General features: G+C 35.2%; 1 protein-coding gene across 3 annotated transcripts in view; it reads right to left on the minus strand.

Annotated features, from left to right (window-relative positions):
* ADAM28 (ADAM metallopeptidase domain 28) overlaps positions 1-20,932 on the minus strand; it is a 106,304-nt gene that overhangs the window by 5,957 nt on the left and 79,415 nt on the right. For all 3 annotated transcript variants that reach the window (XM_045997478.1, XM_045997479.1, XM_045997477.1), the window contains exons 14-18: positions 20,318-20,513; positions 14,147-14,249; positions 11,963-12,122; positions 11,174-11,254; positions 10,795-10,873 (exon numbers count right to left, since the gene is read on the minus strand). In XM_045997478.1, coding sequence (XP_045853434.1) covers positions 10,795-10,873; positions 11,174-11,254; positions 11,963-12,122; positions 14,147-14,249; positions 20,318-20,513 — 619 coding nt within the window. The remainder of the gene's footprint in view (positions 1-10,794; positions 10,874-11,173; positions 11,255-11,962; positions 12,123-14,146; positions 14,250-20,317; positions 20,514-20,932) is intronic.

Below are 20,932 nucleotides of genomic sequence, written 5' to 3' on the forward strand. Positions count from 1 at the left end.
CTGGGAGATTAGAGAGAATGGGAAGTGAGGGGGATGGAAGAAAAGGATTGAAACATTTTTAAAATTCGGCACTGGCATCAAACAAAGAAAAAGAAACTGAAGACTTGAGATCATATCCCTGTCAGCAGCAAATGAGGAGTGGAGACCCGAAGAAAAGAACTGATCCAGGCACAGATGAATGTCTTACTGATGTTTGCTCCATCTCAGAATTATTGCAGACAGAAAAGAAATTATATGACCCTGTGAACTGCAGAGCAGATCGAACAAATTTCCTGGATCTATATGGCATTTTCTCTTCTAACTCCTAATTGAAGTAATGACTGTAACTTCCATCTTTTGCTATGTCAAATATTAATTTCTCTTATAATTATCTGAAACTTTAGAGACAAGGAGGTATAAGTTTGAAGAGCAATGAGAACTACCACGTTTTTAGTAGAGATTAGCAAGGCAAAAATAAGATTAATTTTGGTATATTTATAAGAGATGCAGTTATAGTGTAATAGAAAGTATATAGGTTTGAGGGCAGATTACAGAATCATGTGAAATCCTACCAAAAAAAAAAAAAAGATTAATTTTGGCATAAATGCAAGAAAAGCTCCCCAGTGGAAACATGCGTACATGCAGATAGAGGCAGATATGTCAGAAGTAGAATTCTAAGATAATGGCAAATATCTAACCTTTCCATCCCTCCATAACAATTCCTATCTAAAAGCCAAAGGAAATAAAGTTCTGAGGTATTTCGGTTGAATATAGCATAGATAGATTCAGAGTGGAAAAAAAAAATGTACTGGCGCTAACCTCAGAACTGTAACTATTTTCAAAAGAGCAACACGTATCAGAGGAAATAAAAAGGAAATTGACTGGATTTCACAAACTCCCCTACTTTGAAAGTACAAGGTCTGCAGAGAAAGGTGGAGTATAAGACAGATGGGAAATATTACGATAGGAAGAAGGTACGCAGTTGGACATGGAAATAATGGACATGGAAATAATTGAAGTGAAAGTAATGTTCTTCTGTTTCTGGTCTGGGAAATTCGGATCAACTCTCCCACTAAAAGGAACTAAGACATTTTTGCCGCACTCCCACCCCTCCCCCTCAAAAAGACAAGGGGAAACTAATTTGGAAAGATTAGAAAGAGGGCAGGAATGCAGAAAGACAGAAAGGAAAATGATTCTGGATGCAAGTTCAGAAATGCAGGAAGGAACGAAAAATAAATAAACCAAGGATGAACCCTAATGTAAACTGTGGCCTTTGGGTGATAATCATGTGTCAATGCAGGTTCCTTTGTGACAATGCACCACCCTGGTGGAGATGTTGATAGTGAGGGAGGCTCTGTGTGCTGGGGAGGAGAGGACAGAAGACATGTGGAGATTCTCTGTACTTTCTGCTCAGTTTTGTTGTGAACCCAAAACTGCTCTAAAAACAAATATCTATTAAAATAAATAAATAAAATGAACATTTTTATGATGACCACTTAAATAATGTAAAATAAATGTATAATTTCCAAATTAATAAAAAGAAAAATGGAACGATTAAAATCCTCAATATGTCCATTAGAAAGCAAGGAAGAAGAGAAAGGGGAACATAGAATAGGTTCCTGGGGTTCCTGGGTAGCTCAGTCGGTTAAGCGCCTTTAGCTCAGGTCATGATCTCAGGGTTCTGGAATCAAGCCTCGCATTGTGCTCCTTGCTCAGCAGGAAGCCTACTTCTCCCTTTCCCTCTGCCTCTCCTCCTACTTAAACTTTCTGTCAAATAAATAAATAAAATCTTAAAAAAAAAACAAACTAGGCAGAATAAATAAAAACAATAGGATATGATTGTAGATTACACCCAAGAATATCTGTAGTTACCTTTAATTTAAACGGAGTAAACACCCCGGTTTAAAAAAAAAAAAAAAAAAGACTGTATGACTAAAATTAAAAAAAAATATATATATATATATCCTTGCTTTTTAAAAATAAGAAACATCAACAAAACTTAGGCTTCAGAAAGAATGAAAATAGAAGTATGCGAAAATGTTATAACAATGCAAAGGAGACCAACAGAAATTTGGTGCAGCTATTTTTGTCTCCAGGAACTAAAGACTTTAAAAAGCGAGAAGACTGGAGCTATACACAAGCACTGTATTGTGATTAGAGTGCTGAGTCACTGCAAAGACATAACAATTCTAAACTTTTATGTAATAATAGCATGGTCATAAAGTATATAAGCACTGGTAGAACCAGAAGTAATACCCAAATTCATAGTTATAGTGAGGGATTTTAATACTCCTGGCTCAGTAACTGACAGCACAAACAAACAAAATATCAGTAGGGTTTAATAGATGTACACATAGCAAACAAACTTGGCATAACAAATATAGAAAACACCTCACAGAACAACTGTAGAATACATATTTTTGTGTACACAGACAGAATATTTACAAATACAGGTATATGTGGAACCATAAAGCAAGTTTCAACAAATTTCAACATATTCTTAACACAGTAGTTTCTCTGATCCTTATGCAATTACATTAAGTATTAATTTAACAATGACTGGAAAATCTGCATATGGCTGTATGTTAAAAAATATACATCTATAGGCATGCCTGGGTGGCTCAGCCAGTTAATCGTCTGTCTTCAGCTCAGGTCATGATCCTAGGGTCCTGGGATTAAGTCCCATATAGGGCTCCCTGCTCACCGGGGAATGTTTTTCTCTCTCTGCTCCTCTCCCCTGCTTGCTGCTCTTTCTCTCTCAAATAAATAAATCTTTAAAAAAAATATTTACATCTAGGAGTGCCTTGGTGGCTCAGTTGGTTAAGCCTCTGCCTTTGGCTCACACTGTGATCTCAGGGTCCTGGGATCGAGCCCCGCATCTGGCTCTCTGCTCAGCAGGAAGTCTGCTTCCTCCTCTCTCTCTCTGCCTGCCTCTCTGTCTACTTGTGATCTCTGTCTGTCAAATAAATAAATAAAATCTTTAAAATATATACGTGTGTGTGTATATATATGTATACATCTAAACATTTAAAAGGCCAAAGAAGAAAGCAAATGGAAAATAGAATATATTTTAAATCAAATGATAACGAAAATATCTTTTATCAAATGGGTTACAACCAAGAGTTCTTAGAGGAAAATGTATAAATTTATAATCTTAAAAAATGTATTTATAATCTTAAAAAAGTATTTAAAAAGAGGACTGAAAATTAATGAGCAAAATAGCCCTTTAAAAAATTGTTTTAAGATAAAATAAACTTAAGAAAAGGGAATTGAATAGCATAAATTATAAGTATAGATGAAATAGCAAACAAATGTAAAAAAAGAAAGCTAAGCAAATCATCAAAAAGTACCAGTTTAAAAATTCTGTTTGGAAGATATAAAAAGAGAAAAAACAATTCTACAGATCCTATTAATAAAAACATAAGTGAATATTATGAGCAATTTTAGAACAAAAAATTAAATTTAGATGAAGCAGAAAAATGTCTAAGAAACCATAACATACCAAAACTTATATAAGAAGAAATTAAAAATCTGAAGGGTCTTATAACTACTGAAGAAATGGAATCTTCCATTTTTATACAAACTCTTCCAGAGAATATAAACAAGTGAACACACTCCAATTTATTTTCTATGATTAACATAACCCTAATACTCAAATTGAGCAAGAAATTACAGGCCAGTATCAATCATGGACATACAATAAGAGCAAACATCATCCATCAGTATATGGAAGAGATACTGTTTCTACATTGAGTTCATCCAAAGATTGCAAAGTTAAATATTCAAATATCCATCAATTTATTTTGCAAAATCAACAAAGTAAAGGGTTAAAAACCTTAACCAATAAAAAGAAAATGTTATTTCATTTAATTCTTAACAAACTAGGATTAGAAATGAATTTCCTTAATCTTATGAAGAATATCTAAATATGTACAGAATACCTTCACATAACAGGGCAAAACACAAAGTCTTTGAGATTGAGAAAGTAACAAAGAAGCTAGTTATTACCATTTCTATTCTGCATTGTACAGGGGAGGGTGGAGGCTACTATTTAGTGAAGGAAAACAAGTACAAGAAATTAAAATCGTGAAAATTAGAAAGAAATTAAACAATCATTTTCTGAAACAATATGACTGAATATGTAGGAAATCTAAAGGCTTGATAGATAAATTACAAGAATTTTTTTTAAAGATTTTATTTATTTGTTTGACAGAGAGAGAGATGGCGAGAGCAGGAACATAAGCAGGGGGAGTTGGAGAGGGAAAGCAGGCTTCCTGCCAAGCAGGGAGCCCGATGTGGGGTTCAATTCCAAGGGATCATGACCTGAGCCTAAGGCAGATGTTTAACGACTGAGCAACCCAGGCACCCCAGTTACTAGAATTATTAAGAGAGATTAGCATATGTGCTAGACATAAAAATAAATATACAAAAATTAAATTTCTATATTCTAGTAATAGTTGAAAAATAATTTTTCAAAAGATATCACTTAAAATATACAATGAAATTTAAATTCCTATAAACAAATTTAACAAAATAAATGCAAAATTTCTATGGTGAAAACCATTAAGCATTAGTTGCCAAAATTAAGAAAGACTAAATAAATGGATAGATATTTCATGTCATTGATTAGGAAATCAATATTTATCTTATTTCATTTATTTATTTTTAAACTTTTATCTATTTGTCAGAGAGAGAGCACAAGCAGGGGGAACAGCAGGCAGGAGGAGAAGCAATCTCTCTGCTGATCAAGGAGCCCAATGTGGAGCTCAATCCCAGGACCCTGAGATAATGACCTGAGCCAAAGACAGAGGCTTAACCGACTGAGCCACTGAGGCATCCTTCTTTTTAAAAGATTTTATCTTAAGAAGATAAAACATATCTATAAAAGATTAAAAAAAGATTTTTTATCTATAAAAGATAAAAAGAGAGAGGGAAATCAATATTTTTTTAAAAGATTTATTTATTTGACAAAGAGAGCAGGCAGAGGGAGGAGCAGAGGGAGAGAGAGAGAGAAAGAGAGAGAGAGAGAGAATCTCAAGCAGACCCTGTGAATAGTGCAGAGCCCAACACAGGACTCCATCTCATGACCCTGAGATCATGACCTGAGTTGAAATCAAATTAGACGCTTCACTACCTAAGCCACCCAGATGCCCCAGGAATTCAATTTTTTTAAATATATGCTCATTCTCACAAGTAAATCATAGATGTGATTTATGTTAAAATGTCAGTCCCCACAAGAATTGTGTGCATAAGTTGAGAATCTGATTATAAGATAAACACAAAAGTACAAAAAGCTAATAACCAAGTCATTCTTAAAGAAGAACAAAATTAAAGGACAGCCTATATCAAAATTGTTTTAAAGACACAGTTAAAACAAATGTCATACTGGCACAAAGGACAGTCAAACAGGACCACCAGAAAAGAACAGGTATCCCAAAGACACATGTGCAAACACTTGCTGTATCAGGTAAGTGGTCTTGGAGAGCATTTGGGAAGGATGATCCATTGTATGAATGATGATGTGACAACTGGGCATCTATCTGGGATGAAAATGAAATTAAACATTTGCATCATACACAAAAGACTTTCAGATAGATTATAGACTTAAATTTGAAAAGACAATACAATAATGCTTTTTAGAAGACAATATACAGATGTATATTCATAACTTCAGGGTGGGGAATATTTCCTTGGGAAAGGACACACAAAAGAAAAAAAAAACCATCAAGAAAATGATTAAAAAATTGACTACATGGAATTTAAAATTCTCCATTAATCACATGGCACCACAAAGAGAGTGAGAAAACACGGGAAGGAAGTTCTTTCAACATATATAACTGAAAATAGCTTATATAAAAAATATATTAAAACATATATAAGTTAATGAAGGGGAGAGGGGGGCAACTCAATAGAAATACAAACAAAAGGGATTGAACAAATGCTTCACAGAAAAGAAAATCCAAGTGGCCCCCAAATAAGGAAAGATTCCTTTACTATAATTATTATTACCAATATTAGTTATAAAAAGTAAATTAAGGGACACCTGGGTGGTTCAGTGGGTTAAGTGTCTGCCTTTGGCTCAGGTCATGATCCAGGGTCCTGGGATCAAGTCCCACATCAGGCTCCCTGCTCAGCGGGGAGTCTGCTCCTCTGCCTGCTGCTCCCACCCCCTCTTGTGCTCTTGCTCTCTTTCTCTCTCTCTCTCTAGTTCTCTCTCTGGTAAACAAATAAATAAAATCTTTTTAAAAAAGAATGCAAATTAAATCCCCAATGTGCTATCACTACTAACCTACCAGAAGGAATAAAATTTGCTGTCTCCAAGTGTCAAATGGCTGAAAGGTTGTATAACCATGGGAACTAGTATTCACTGCTGCTAGGAGTGTGAATTTGTACAGCCACTCTGGAAACAGTTTAGTATGATCTAGTTAAATTGGACTTGAATGACAATATTTATAGAAACTTTTTCTCAAAATTGCCCTGAAAAATCTACAAAAGCAGTTAAAAAAAGGAAAATATCATATATATAATACAAAAACTATAATACAATACTACACCAAAACATGACAAAATTGTGATATTTGTGATATAGTGCAAATCACAAAATTGTGATTAGCACTATAGCAAAAATAAACTAATTCTAGCTATATATAGGAATATGGATAATCTTGAAAACATAATATGGGGGAAGAAGACTGAGTACCAATAATTTATGTATTATATATGTAATATATATATTATATACATACACACATATAGTTTAAAAACAGAGCATACTGCTTAAGAATATTTATTTGGAAAGGAAGACCATGAAGAAAAGTAACAAAATGTTTATAATAAAAGACACATTAATGATTAACCCTTAGAGAGAGAGGGGACATTAGGACAGGAGTGGAGCCAAGGGATAAGATGCCTGGGCTGCTAGCTATGCTCTGTTTTTTGGCCCAGACTGTAGTGTATGAATGTTTATATGCTCATTTTATAACTATATAATATAGTATATGCATATATACTACACAGACATATATGTATATATATGTTATGTTATCAATGTAAACAAATAATACATGTAATATTTCTATTTATATGTTTTTCTGTATAAATTTTACAAAAAAGATGGTTTTAATCAAGGAAGCTTGCAAGCCCATGGTTATGTATGGCATACGAAAGAGCAGGGACCTTAACCTTATATGTGCCACAGATCATTTTGGAAATCTGAGAAAGCCTATAAACCCTTTCTCTGAATGTTTTTAAATTCATTAATAAATGAGTAGGACTAAAAAGAAAGCCAATTATGTTAGGATATAGTTGTCAAATATTATAAAGTTATTTATGATATAGTTACATATATGCTTCTTTTTTAAACCCTAAATTATAAAACCCAACAGTGGATTAATACCCACCACAAATCTCAAACCAAAAACATATATATATATATGTATATATATATATATACATATATATATATATAGGATATTTAGGGATTTATGTAGCAACTGCAATGTGATGTAAAAATGTGTAATTTCTATTGGTGACACAGTCATGAGAACTAATACCACTGTGGTTTGTTTCCTTACATCTCTGTTAATTGTAGAAAATTCTAAATTTTAGTTAGAGTTTAATGAAAATAGAAATATAATTTTTCTCATCCAGGTTTTGATTAGAAGCCTGGATATCATGAAAACTATGCATTGCAATCTGTCCTTTTGGTGACAGGACACCTTCCTGCATTAGAGGATTTTCCCTAGTGTGGTGGAGGCTTTCCTGGATGGTTGGGTCAGAAGTAGTGCCAGAAATGGAATCACACTACCCACAGTGTTCCACAACCAAAAGAAATCCTGATGGATGACGTTGAATTCAACACAGTATTTTAATGAGTAGAATAAGTGATGAAGAGGAAAAACATCCCCTATCTGTATATTGAACAACTCCAATCACTTCCTTGATTCCCTTGAGATTAAGTCTGATGTCACATAATGCATATTTCCATCACTAGTCCTTTGATTTCAAGTGTTCAATAAACACTTTAACAATTTGTGATGGAATTGATTCTTCTTTATTGGATGATAAGTAATTAAGGGAGAAAAAGCATAAAAAATATAAAAAGATTAGGTTTAAAGTACTATGTGGATGTAGAATAGATATAGAATACATGCTTTCAAAAAAGGTTATAAGGAACATGGAAAAGAAATTAAAAAAATAAAAAAATAAAAGGTTATAAAGAATCAAAGTAAATTTAGGGTGGCATCTGCTTAGTACTCTCAATAAAATGAAAATAAATCTATCTAAAGAAGATGCAAAATAAGAGAAGATAACAGAGTGGTATGAAAGATATTTAAAGAAACACAAAAATGCCATTGACCATTTTAGAATGTCATTATAACTAATAAATAGGAGTGTTGACATTGTGAACAATTCACTCTATGATACACAAAATAGGTCTGAAAGACTTTCCCCAAAATAACAGAGGATAGACAATGACAAAAAAAGATAGCAAGAAGGCCACACAGCTAAGATATTTGATACAGGTAATTTATATTTCTGAATTAGAAACCAGGGAAGTGGAACAGAATCAGTTTTCAAATCTGTAATAATAGAAACATTCCTCGTCTTGAAGACAGAATCAGACCCTCAATTTGAAAGCCTTCCACTGGGTAGCAATCAAAATAATTAAAAGAAAACAACACCCAGGCATGGCAAAGTGATGTTTTCATTAAGTAGCAATTCTAAAAACATTTAAGGGAAAACAAACTAGTGATTTTTAAAGGGTTATTTCACAACAACAAGCAAAATCAGGGTAGCCTCGGTTTTTGAACATTAAATATCAGTAACTACTTCTCGAGAGAGTCATGAAATTAAAACTCTGAGTCAAAAAATCAAATCCAATCCAACCTATTCATGTTTTCTATTTAGCAAAGGAAATAAATTCTTGTAAATGCAACAAAGAAAGTTTCATGCAAGAAGAAAGAAGAAATGACTAATCGAAATGATTCATCAAATCAAGAGATTAAATAAAACAGAATTTATGAAGAGGTAAGCCATAGTTTAAAAGGATTTTTAGTGAGTGTTGAAACCATTAAAGAATTTTCTAATTAAAGATTGATGTTTATGTGTCTATTCCCCTACCAAATCCAAATATCAGATGACACATCCTAAATAGAATATGTGCATATGTGTGTCTGTCTATATATGTGTAATAACATATTTAATATTTAAATATATATAAAATCATAGAGTACTGGAAAAAATCATAAAGAATTTTTAGAAATTTCAGAAAGAAAGTAAAGGGATATAGGCAGACAGAAACATTAAATTATAATCCAATGTCAGAAGTAAATGCTATTCTTTCTTGGGAAGTCTAGCAAAGAACCAAGAATTTTTTATTATTATTAGCATATAATGTAATATTTGTTTCAGGGGTACATGTCTGTAACTCATCAGTCTTACATAATACACAACATTCACCACAACACATACCCTCCCAAGGGTCCATCACATTTAAAAAAAATAACCAGGTGTTGTATGGAAGTGTTGAATCACCGTATTATATACCTGAAATCAATATTATGCTGTTTATTATCTAACTGGAATTAAAATAAAATCTTAAAAACAAAAACCAAACAAGCAAAAAATAGCCCAGGGGAGCCTGAGTTTCTCAGTCAGTTAAGCGTCCAACTCTTGATTTTGGCTCTGGTCATAATCTCAGGATTGTAAAATTGAGCCCCGCCTCAAGCCCGCATTCAGCATAAAGTCTGATTGAAATTCTCTCTTTATCTTTCCCTCTGCCCCTCCCCCATCTAAAAAATATAAATAAAAATAAATATTTTTTTTAAATAGTCCACCAGACATCAGAAGCAAGTGCTATTCTTTCTTGGGAAGCCAACAGAGAATCTGAACTGGAGACAGACGGTTTGTTCAGGTGCGTCCCCATCTACATCCCCATCCACATCCCTTGTGTACATAGAACGAGAGTGAGGACAAAGACCCAAGAACTGCTCTCTAGAAGCAATGGGGGATGCAATGGCCTGAGGAGCAGAGTAGAGGCTAATTGCAGATACCCACAGGAGATGAAACCGAAGGGAGGATCAAGGAAGAGTGCAGAGAGAAAGCAGTTCTCTCAGGATATAAATGCAATGAGGAGCTCTTGTCAGGTCAAGGTACTCCTCACTAGTGACTGGGGATGAGGATCCCCACCCTGGCTGCTTTCTGCCCTGAGGGCCTGGAGGGAGGTCTCCCTACTGATAGAGCTCACCACCATATCTCCCATCTGGAGAAGTATTGGTTGGAATAACAAACACACAAACATGCAAAGAAAACCCATGAAAACTGATTGAAGTCAACCTATCTCACCTTCAACGAAGGTCCTATATCCTGAAGAGAAACAGCACAATAAGAGACAGGGTGAAAAATAAATCAAACTCAAAAGAAATAGAGATGATTCAAAGAACAGAACTGAACCTACAAAAATAATCTAAGCTATGTTCTTAGAGAGTTCTATGAGGATATTATATCTATACATTAAGTCAAAGCTGCTACAAAAATAGAACAGTCATAAAACAAGAAAATTTGGGAAATTAAAATAAAGATTACAAATATAAAATTTGAGGAAATTTTTGTATGCATATTAAACGCATAAGGATGTGGAAAATATGCTTCAAAAACAAAAAGTTGTTAGAGAACTTGAAGATTAATATTTCAACATTTACAGAATGAACAAGAATTCCAAGAGGAGAGAAAAAAGGCAATGAAATCTAATGTAATATGAAATAAAAGCTTAGAAGAGAGATTTTTTCAGGCTAGACATGTAATGTTACCTACGGAAGACCACTGAAGAGTCATCACAATCAGGAGGGGCCCATCCTTCTCTACACTGACACTGAAGCTCATGGTCACACACCTAAAGAAGACAAGGTCTTATTAGTTTCCACACTAGGCTGACCACCAACCCAAGGGCCTCATTCATCAAAAGCTAACCCTTACTCTGTAGCCTTTCAGCTATCTACATAATGTATGAATCCATCGTAGGGATGTCAATACCAAATTCTTAGAAGAAATTCATTTCACTGAACCAAACTACTGAGCATTAAGCAAACTTAGTAATTTTCATATAATGCTGAAACATTACTTCAGCATCATCGAGACTGATCTAAAATTACAAAAGATTCAGCAAGATTGGGGAAGCGTTGCCAAAACTTACAGCATGTCCTTTGCACTTGGAGGAGCAATTGGTTGATTTGTAGGCTCTTTCAATATCTACACATTCTGCATTAATGCAAACCTGAAAGTGGTGTGAAAAACATCAAGCTGACATCAATACCTAATGGCTTCAGCTCTGCAAATTGCTGACTCTTTGGAATTTAGTCTTCTATTATTAGCCATGTTTGTTGCCCTTTTATTAGGGAAATCACAGCATTCTCTTGGAAATAAGAAGATGAAGCTAGATAATTTTTGTTAAAAAATTTTTGGAAAGTCCTCTAAAGAATATTTCCTTACTTCACTTTATTCCTCCTGAGTCATTCCCTTAATCCTCCTTTTCAGTCCACGCCTGAGACTGATACTTAGCACTGAGCTAAGCATTGCATATGATACAAAGCACCCATTCCAAACAAAAATATTATGGAAAACATGTTAATATCACATCATCTTCAATATTGCAGTCCCTATCATTTATATAAAAATAAACAGTATTGTTATTATTCTCTTAATTATTATTATCAAGGTGGTTATCATTTATTGAGAACCTACTGATTTAGGGCAATACATTTTACCAAGTTTTAATAACCCAGTACTAAGCACATAATGGTTACCTATTAAACAGTATTGAAGGGAAGAGTGGACACATGCCTAAATGAGTGATGCTAAGTATTGCTTTGAAAACTGTGCCCCATAAAACATAAGGAGTCCTTGAGAAGCAAACAAACAAAACAAAACAAAACAAAAACAAGACAAAAGAACACTTTGATTAAAAGATACATTTTCAACTTACCTTCTTGTTTCCACATTTGGTTCCATTGGCTACCATGCTTACTTCTTGACTGCTGTCTTCAGGATCAAATGTTTTACATGTCAGGAAAGTTACTATATGTCCTCTCCAAGGCAAAGTATCTGACCCACCTTGACAGAACAACTTCCCACACATGGCATCACTGAGGAAAAGTCAAATTTGTTGCAGTTGAAATACCAGGATCCTAATTGCAGTTCTGTGCAGCTCTAAATCACCTCCGTTGGCCATCAATATTTAACTCATCATATTTCTCCCCATAGCAGAGACTCCTAGCTTTCCCTTTATGCCAAATTTCTCCTTATTCTTCAGTAATAGAACCACCAAACATTAACAAGGTACATTGTTGCTTAAAAACAAAACCCACATTTCCCAGATTCCTAGGCAGCTAATTTTGGCCAATTGCCTAAGTTCTGGCCAGTGGAGGGGGGGGAAGCAGAATCTTATGTGCAAATTCTTGAAGGGGGCATTACATGAAGGAATATGTCCTGCTCCTCACTTTTTCCTCTTTTTGTCTCATTGGAATGCAATGGCGGCCGCTGCAGAAGCCATGACAGACCAAGAGAAACACCTGGAAATGAAGGTCATGTTTGAGCTATAAAGAGGAAAGACTTCTAACATCATGGAGGGCACATGGATATTTCTATTTTGTTACAACTAAAGTTACTTTATTTTCATGAATTGCACATATTAAGTCTCTCAACTATAGCTGTGACTACATAAGGCTGAGCCTTGGGTGACACTCAAAGACATCATGTGGGGTTCCGGAAAGAACTGTCTCCCTGCAAATAAAGATGAAACAGCTCAGCACTCACTGCCAAGGTGAATGAAGTCAGGTCCAATAAAATTGGAGTCAATTACTTTATGCAGAATTCAGAGGAATTCTGTGAAAAACTACTCTGAGAGGGACAGAATCAGATTGTCCTGACGTTTCTGGCAACTGTTAGCAAATATGACAAAGGAGTGGAGAAAGGCACACATTCTCTCCAAACTTGAAGAGGCATTTTTCTTGAGTCACTTAGGTAGAGCTTTTATAAGGAAGGCCTAGAGCACAGAGAATTTCAGGTCCTCTCTCCACTACAACCAATGACTATTCAGAAGTGACTAGGAGGTCAGCCTGTGGAAAGAATGACATGTTTGTGCCTCTAGTTGGAGGAATGATCCAGGGATCATAGTCATTCAGGACAATGTGTGCACTTGCTACAGAGGGAAGTGGAACCACCTTACTCTCTTTCCTGCTCGCTGCCTCTTGAACTACATATTGGTTCCCAGAAAACACATGCATTGCTTTTTACAAAATTGTTTTCCCTTTTGAATCTGCCCTGATTTCTTATAAAGGAGAGACCACAGAATATTTTTATCCTTTAGGCTCAGACTCTCCAAAGGAAGATACTCTGTCTGAAATATAGCTTGGTAATATTTATCATCTGGAAAAATCACTGTTTAATAGAAAAACTTTGAGAATTGTTGATCTTGTTCAGTTTCTTATTCCACATTATTTAGTATGTGTGAAATTTGGAGAAGGTACTCAGTTTAATCCATTATAATCTAAATTATAAAAGTCATCTTAAAATTACAGAATCAGAAAGACCTTATACAAAGATCTCAAGTCCATTGCTTATGATATTCAAGAAATTTATTTTCCAGAATATCAATACAAAAAGTAAAATAAATTCTCCAGGTCAATCGTCAATCTTTTCTCTTACTGTGTTTTTTCTTAGATAATGACATGGCAATCTTAAATAAAACCAAATGAGCATTGTATTGGTTATTCCTCTGAGTAGATAAATATTTACACTCTGAGAACCATAACGAAACACTTAGCTGGAAAAGCTCCTAAGTTATACTGGAAAGTCCATGTATAGACTTCCAGACATGCCCATTCATTGCTGCACGTTCCATCCACACATTCCCTTTATTTCACAATGACTGTACGTGTCATCCAGAGCACCCACCATGAGGCACTGGAAAAAAGAATTTCTTATTTGTATTTTAACTTAGTGCCTAGTCTAAAACACAGCACATAATCATCACCCAATGAATGCTTATCAAATGAATGATGTTCAAATTAACTTTTGCTTTAACTGGAATAAATCAGAACATGTGTCTGGAAGTGAATTATTTCTCTAGTCTATGGGGCAGGAGGGTTCAAACAACAAGGCCACTTACGTTGCTTTGCAGGGAATGTGTGTGGCATCCACTTTGCGACAGTACCCATACTTTGACCCACCTTCATTCCTGCTATAACACGATTTGTCTGCAACCTTGGTCCCTTGAACCAGGCATGGTCAGTAGGGACATATTAGAAAAGAAAAGAGATAAGATATTCAATGCTACAAAGGATTAATGAAATATAAAATTAATGAAATATATAGAATGAGAATTAGTTTTCTGGCATAAGCCCATTGACCATTGTCAGAAATATTCAGGTTGGAATAGTTTTGTTATATTTAAAATACTCTTTTAAGGGTATCTGGGTGGCTCAGTTGGTTAAGCATCAGACTCTTGATTTCAATTCAGGTCATAATTTCAGGGTTGGGAGATCGAGCCCTGTGACAGGCTGCCCCCCTCAGCCTGGAGTCTGCTTAAGATTCTCTCCCTCGGGGCGCCTGGGTGGCTCAGTGGTTTAAGCCTCTGCCTTCGGCTCAGGTCATGATCTCAGGGTCCTGGGATTGAGCCCCGCATCGGGCTCTCTGCTCAGTGAGGAGCCTGTTTCTCCCTCTCTCTCTGCCTGCCTCTCTGCCTACTTGTGACCTCTCTCTCTGTCAAATAAATAAATAAAATATTAAAAAAAAAAATTCTCTCCCTCTCCCTCTTCCTCCTCCCCCTCACACACTCTCTCTCTAAATAAATGTTTTTTAAAAAATAAAATAAATAAGCCTTCAAATTTTTAATTTTTGAATAATGGCTATCTAAATATTTAGAAATGTGGTTGATTTGCTGAAGATTAAAAAAAAACTCTAAATATGAAGACTGAGCTAGGAGAACCACAATCATTATATTAACAGCCCACAAGCAGACATTGGGAAGCTCTTCTGATAATACTTGCTACTGTCACAATTACTTGCTATGCTTAGTCAAACTTCTGCTTTGTGCAGGCACAGCAATAGGCATCACATACTTAATTTCTCATGCAATCTTCTTTATATCCCCATCAGATGAGCAGTAGAGTACAGTGGTTAAGAGCTCAGAAGCTAAATCACAGCTGTGTGACATTGGCCAACTGCCTTAACCTCTCAGTTTATCTGTAAGCTGGAATCATTTTAAATAAATTTCACGTTCCAATATCTAAGATGATAAAATAAGTTTTATTATCATATTTTCTTAATTATTTGATCTTAGTAACATTTATAGGCTCCTTACTATTATAATAAAATATCTACATGAAAAAATTGAATAGTTAGGCATGAATGATAAGGAAAAAGCATGCTCCTAATCCCAAACATCAGAGTTATTGCTGCTAATATTGTGGAAAGCATCATTCATACACCCGGTACCACACTGCTTCCCAAATAACAAGTATACTTGTCTTTTTCCCGGCACTAAATATTCAGCAGTAGCATGGTTGTAAAAATGGCATTGCATAAATACTCTATCATTTATTTGAGTAATGCTTATTCTTTGACTTTGAGATGTTTCACAATTATCCATTATCAATTTTAAAAGTGTTGGGTGATGGTGGCTCACAGACCTGTACCCCTAGGGCTAATAATACATTATATGTTAATTAAAATAAAATACTCAGGGGAAGGCAAAAAAAAAAAAAATTGGGGGGTGAAAATCGTTTGTGAAAAAATATTCCTAAAAACACTTGCTGGGGAAAGCAGTACATTGTTTTAGGTTTTACATACATTTTTCCAATTCATCCTGGAAAGACTGTGCTAATTCATGTTTTTACCAGAATGTGTAAAAGTAGGTGCTTTGCCACATCTTCACTGACACTGAACATTAACTATATTAAAGTTTCACCAATCTGACAGGTGTTGAAGGAGTCAACTTTTCAATTGTATTTCTTACTATATTTGCATTTCCTGACACATCAATGTGTCAGTACTTCATACTTCTGGCTAGTGAGTTAAAATGATTTCAATGATTTTTAGACATTTGTATTTCTTTATGAAAAATTATCTGTTAATGCCTTGGTCACATTTTCAATATTTGAAACTACAAAGGGTTTATAGAAATGATTTGATATTGAAGAGGGTGATCTCTCTCCTTATATATGTTATTAGACTTTTCAAACCGTGAGGATTAATTTGAAATAAATTTGTGATTCCTTATAGATTACAAAACTTGAAACTTATTTATTTATTTATTTATTTATTTGCAGCGTAACAGAATGCATTGTTTATGCACCACACCCAGTGCTCCATGCAATATGTGCCCTCCCTAATACCCACCACCTGGCTCCCACAACTTCCCACCCCCACCCTTTCAAAACCCTCAGATTGTTTTTCAGAGTCCATAGTCTCTCATGGTTCACCTCCCCTTCCAATTTCCCTCAACTCCCTTCTCCTCTCCATCTCCCCGTGTCCTCCATGTTATTTGTTATGCTCCATAAATAAGTGAAACCATATGATACTTGACTCTCTCTGCTTGACTTATTTCACTCAGCATAATCTCTTCCAGTCCCGTCCATGTTGATACAAAAGTTGTGTATATCTCCTTTCTGATGGAGGCATAATACTCCATAGTGTATATGGACCACATCTTCCTTATCCATTCGTCCGTCGAAGGGCATCTTGGTTCTTTCCACAGTTTGGCGACCGTGGCCATTGCTGCAATAAACATTGGGGTACAGATGGCTCTTCTTTTCACTACATCTGTATCTTTGGGGTAAATACCCAGCAGAGCAATTGCAGGGTCATAGGGAAGCTCTATTCTTAATTTCTTCAGGAATCTCCACACTGTTCTCCAAAGTGGCTGCACTAACTTGCATTCCCACCAACAGTGTAAGAGGGTTCCCCTTTCTCCACATCCTCTCCAACACACGTTGTTTCCTGTCTTGCCAATTTTGGCCATTCTAACTGGTGTAAGGTGGTACTCAATGTGATTTTAATTTGAATCTCCCTGATGGCTAGTGATGATGAACATTTTTTCATGTGTCTGGAAGCCATTTGTATGTCTTCATTGGAGAAGTGTCTGTTCATGTCTTCTGCTCATTTTTTGATATGATTATCTGTTTTGTGTGTGTTGAGTTTGAGAAGTTCTTTATAGATCCTGGATATCAACCTTTTGTCTGTACTGTCATTTGCAAATATCTTCTCCCATTCTGTGGGTTGCCTCTGTTTTGTTGACTGTTTCCTTTGCTGTGCAGAAGCTTTTGATCTTGATGAAGTCCCAAAAGTTCATTTTCGCTTTTGTTTCCTTTACCTTTGGAACTTTTTTAAAGCTAATCTGCATCTCTGATCTTTTATATGGGCAAACTTTAAATGTGTGATTTAAAAGATCTTCCCTTGCATGGAGCACTGGGTGTTGTGCAAAAAGAATGAATACTGTTACACTGAAAAAATAAATAAAATGGAAAAAAAAATAAAAATAAAAGATCTTCCCTATTCCAGTATCAGATGAATATGTTCAACATTAATTCAATAATTTTGAATATTTATGAAAGTCAGGCAATATGCTGGAACACACTGGGAAGCAGTAATGAACAAAATAAATAGTGTCTAGGTACTGGGAAATCTACAGATTTGCAGGGGTGGCAGATAGTGAAGGGTCAGGTAAAAGGAGAAGGCAATTGTATTTACTGCAGTGATTTATTACTTGATAATAAAGGAATGCTCAGAACTTCAACTCTGTGCAGAGAATTCTTCTTTCCCTAGATTTCTGCTGTATACTAAAGTCAGTCAAGGAAGCACAGAATCTTTCTTTAACCCACAAAGCCATCTCTGTTTCCACCTGTAACTTAGCATGTGAGGCTGCATGATCCATAAGCGGGAGGGTTGCTGAGGCCAGACTCCTGCCCGCCGGTGCACCTGCCCACGCACAAATGGTATCAAGCTTTGCTCCTCAGATTGTGTCTCAGCCCACCCTTGCCTGATATGAAGGATTTATTCTTATTCAGAAATTTTTCTAAATTCTAATCCATGTATTTCTCAGGTTTCTTTTTTGCTAGGTACATTGTGAAACAGTGATTTTTGTTATTTCCTTTATCTTGCATTATGTATATTTTTGAGAATTATGGAAGATTCCTGGTATGTGCTAACCCTCTTCAAGTATTTTTAGAAATATGTATTTTCCCCTATTAAAACATTCCTCAGTCATTTAGGGACAAATCTGAAAGTGTAACTGAAGAGGGTACGAAAATTACAGATTTGTGCACCATGGACATCATATCCAGGAAGTCCAAAGAACTGGTAGTTTTTAAATCGCCTTTCTGATCAAGGTTTCAGTACAATTTGTTTTAGTTTACAGTTCTGGAGATTGTTAAGTTTTATTTTTAACTTCTTTTTTATGGTATAATCAGAGATTATGGTTTCTAAAACTCTAGTAATATGGGCAAAATAAGCATTTAAGAGATTTCACTTTTCCAAATTGCTCATCTGCATTCCCACTGTCCTTTTTTCCTCCCCCTTCCCTTATGCTCTGCTCATCTCCCAACACTCCTGCCACCCCTATACACACACAGACACACACACAAAGACATACACAGACACACACACAGACGCACACAGAGACTTCTAAGGGTGTACTTATCTGAGAAGAATTTTGATTAGGGTTGCCAGATAAAGTACAGGATACCCAGTTAAATTTGCGGGTTTTTTTGTTAAGTTTTTATTTAAATTTCAGTAGTTAACATACAGTGTAATATTAGTTTCAGGTGTACAATACTCAACATTCCATAATAAAGCGTCTGTTTTTTGGTTTGCCTTCCCCCCCCTTCATTTGTTTTGTTTCTTAAATTCCACATATAAGTGAAATCATGTGGTAGGTCTTTCTCTGACTGACTTACTCTACTTAACATATTACACTCTAGTTCCATCCATATCAATGCAAACGACAATTCTTTTTATGGCTGAGTAATAATCATATATATACACACACACACACACACATATGCATATACACAAATATTTATGTATATATAATATAAACATACCTATATATATTTACATATAGATATTAATATGTCACAACCATATTGTGACTATTGTAGATAATACCACTATAAACACCAGAGTTCATGTATCCTTTTGAATTAGTATTTTTGTATTCTTTGGGTATATACCTAGTAGTGCAATTGTTGGATCGTAGGGTAGTTCTATTTGTTACTTTTTGAGGAACCTCCATACTGTTTTCCAGAGTGGCTACACCAATTTACATTCACACCAACAGTGCAAGAGAGTTGTTCTTTTTCTACATCCTCACTAGCACTTGTTCTTTCTTGTGTTGCTAATTTTAGCAATCCTGACAGGTGTGAGGTGGTATCTCATTGTACTTTTGATTTGTATTTCCCTGGTAATGAGTGATGTTGAGCATCATTTCATGTGTTTGCTGGCTATCTGGATGTCTTCTTTGGAAAATGTCTGTTCATGTCTTCTGCCCATTTTATAACTAGATGATTTGTTTTGGAGATATTAAGTTCTATAAATTCTTTATATATTTTGAATCCTAACTCTTTATCAGATATGTCATTTGCAAATATCTTCTCCCACTCCATAGATTGCCTTTTAGTTTTGTTAATTGTTTCCTTCACTGTATGGAAACTTTTTATTTTGATTTTTTTAATTTTTGCTTTTGTTTCTCTTGCCTCAGGAGACATGTCTAGAAAGAAGTTGCTCTGGCCAATGTCAAAGAGGTTACTGCCTGTGTTCTCCTCTGGGATTTTTATGGTTTCAAGTTTCACATAGAGGTCTTTCATCCATTTTTAATTTATTTTTGTGTATGGTGTAAGAAAGTGGTCCAGCTTCATTCTTCTGCATGTTGCTCTCCAGTTTTCCCAACACCATTTATTGGAGACCTTTTCCCATTGGATATTCTTTTCTGCTTTACCCAGTTAAATTGGAATTTCAGATAAATAGAGTTTTCTTAGTATAAGCTTACCTCAAATATTTCATGAAACATACTGGTATTAAAAAAATTGTTAATCTGGAATTCAAAGTCAAATTAACTGGCCCATCCTTATTTGTATTTGTTGAATCTAGCAATCCCCAAATTGATCCTATGTCTTAAAATGCACTTATCCAGGATTTTGAGCTGTAACAGTTTCTAAGAAAAAAGATTAGGACAGAATACTACTTTGGCCATGATTAAACACTGTCACCTGTTATAACATCATTTTTCCTCTCATGTACATAGAAGCAGGAATGCCTGCGACACTGGGGCTTGTCCTCCTACCTGGTCCCCACAGCTCGGTGCACTGCTCCTGCAGCGTGGGGCACATCCCCATCAAGCAGTAGCCCTCCCCGTTTTGGCAGGGGAAGCCATTGACTCGGAATCTATCATCAGGGCAAACACCAGATTTACCATCACACATTTCCGGCAGATCACACTCATCTTTTGCTGGTCTGCACACTGCACCAGCCTTCTTAAACTGCAGGGAAATAAAAATGAAGAAAAGGCTTTTTTTTCCACACAACTTACTCGAATATCTCAAGTTAACGTAAATAATATTTTTCCTTTGGCCTTTTTTTGGCAAGGTAGTTAGAGGCATCCTATTCTAGCTTACATCTGCGTTGCATAAACTAAAGACATCTCCTATTATATCATTTCTATTGACTTCTGCCAATGGCCAGAGTCTTTAAATAATCAATATTTCTGAATTTATAGTGCAAGCACTATAGAAATATCAAGAAGAAAGGCATAGAAAAAAACCAAACCTCATCTTAGTTGCAAAGAAGGGATTTATTTTTTCCTTTGTTGAATACATTTTTGTCAAGATTTTCAAGGAGATTTATATCTGCAACTTAAGAGATTTATTGGCGAAGTGAATCTTCTGTATTAAGGCAGGTT

This window comes from Meles meles, chromosome 2 (genome assembly GCF_922984935.1).
Source record: "Meles meles chromosome 2, mMelMel3.1 paternal haplotype, whole genome shotgun sequence".
NCBI lineage: Eukaryota > Metazoa > Chordata > Mammalia > Carnivora > Mustelidae > Meles > Meles meles.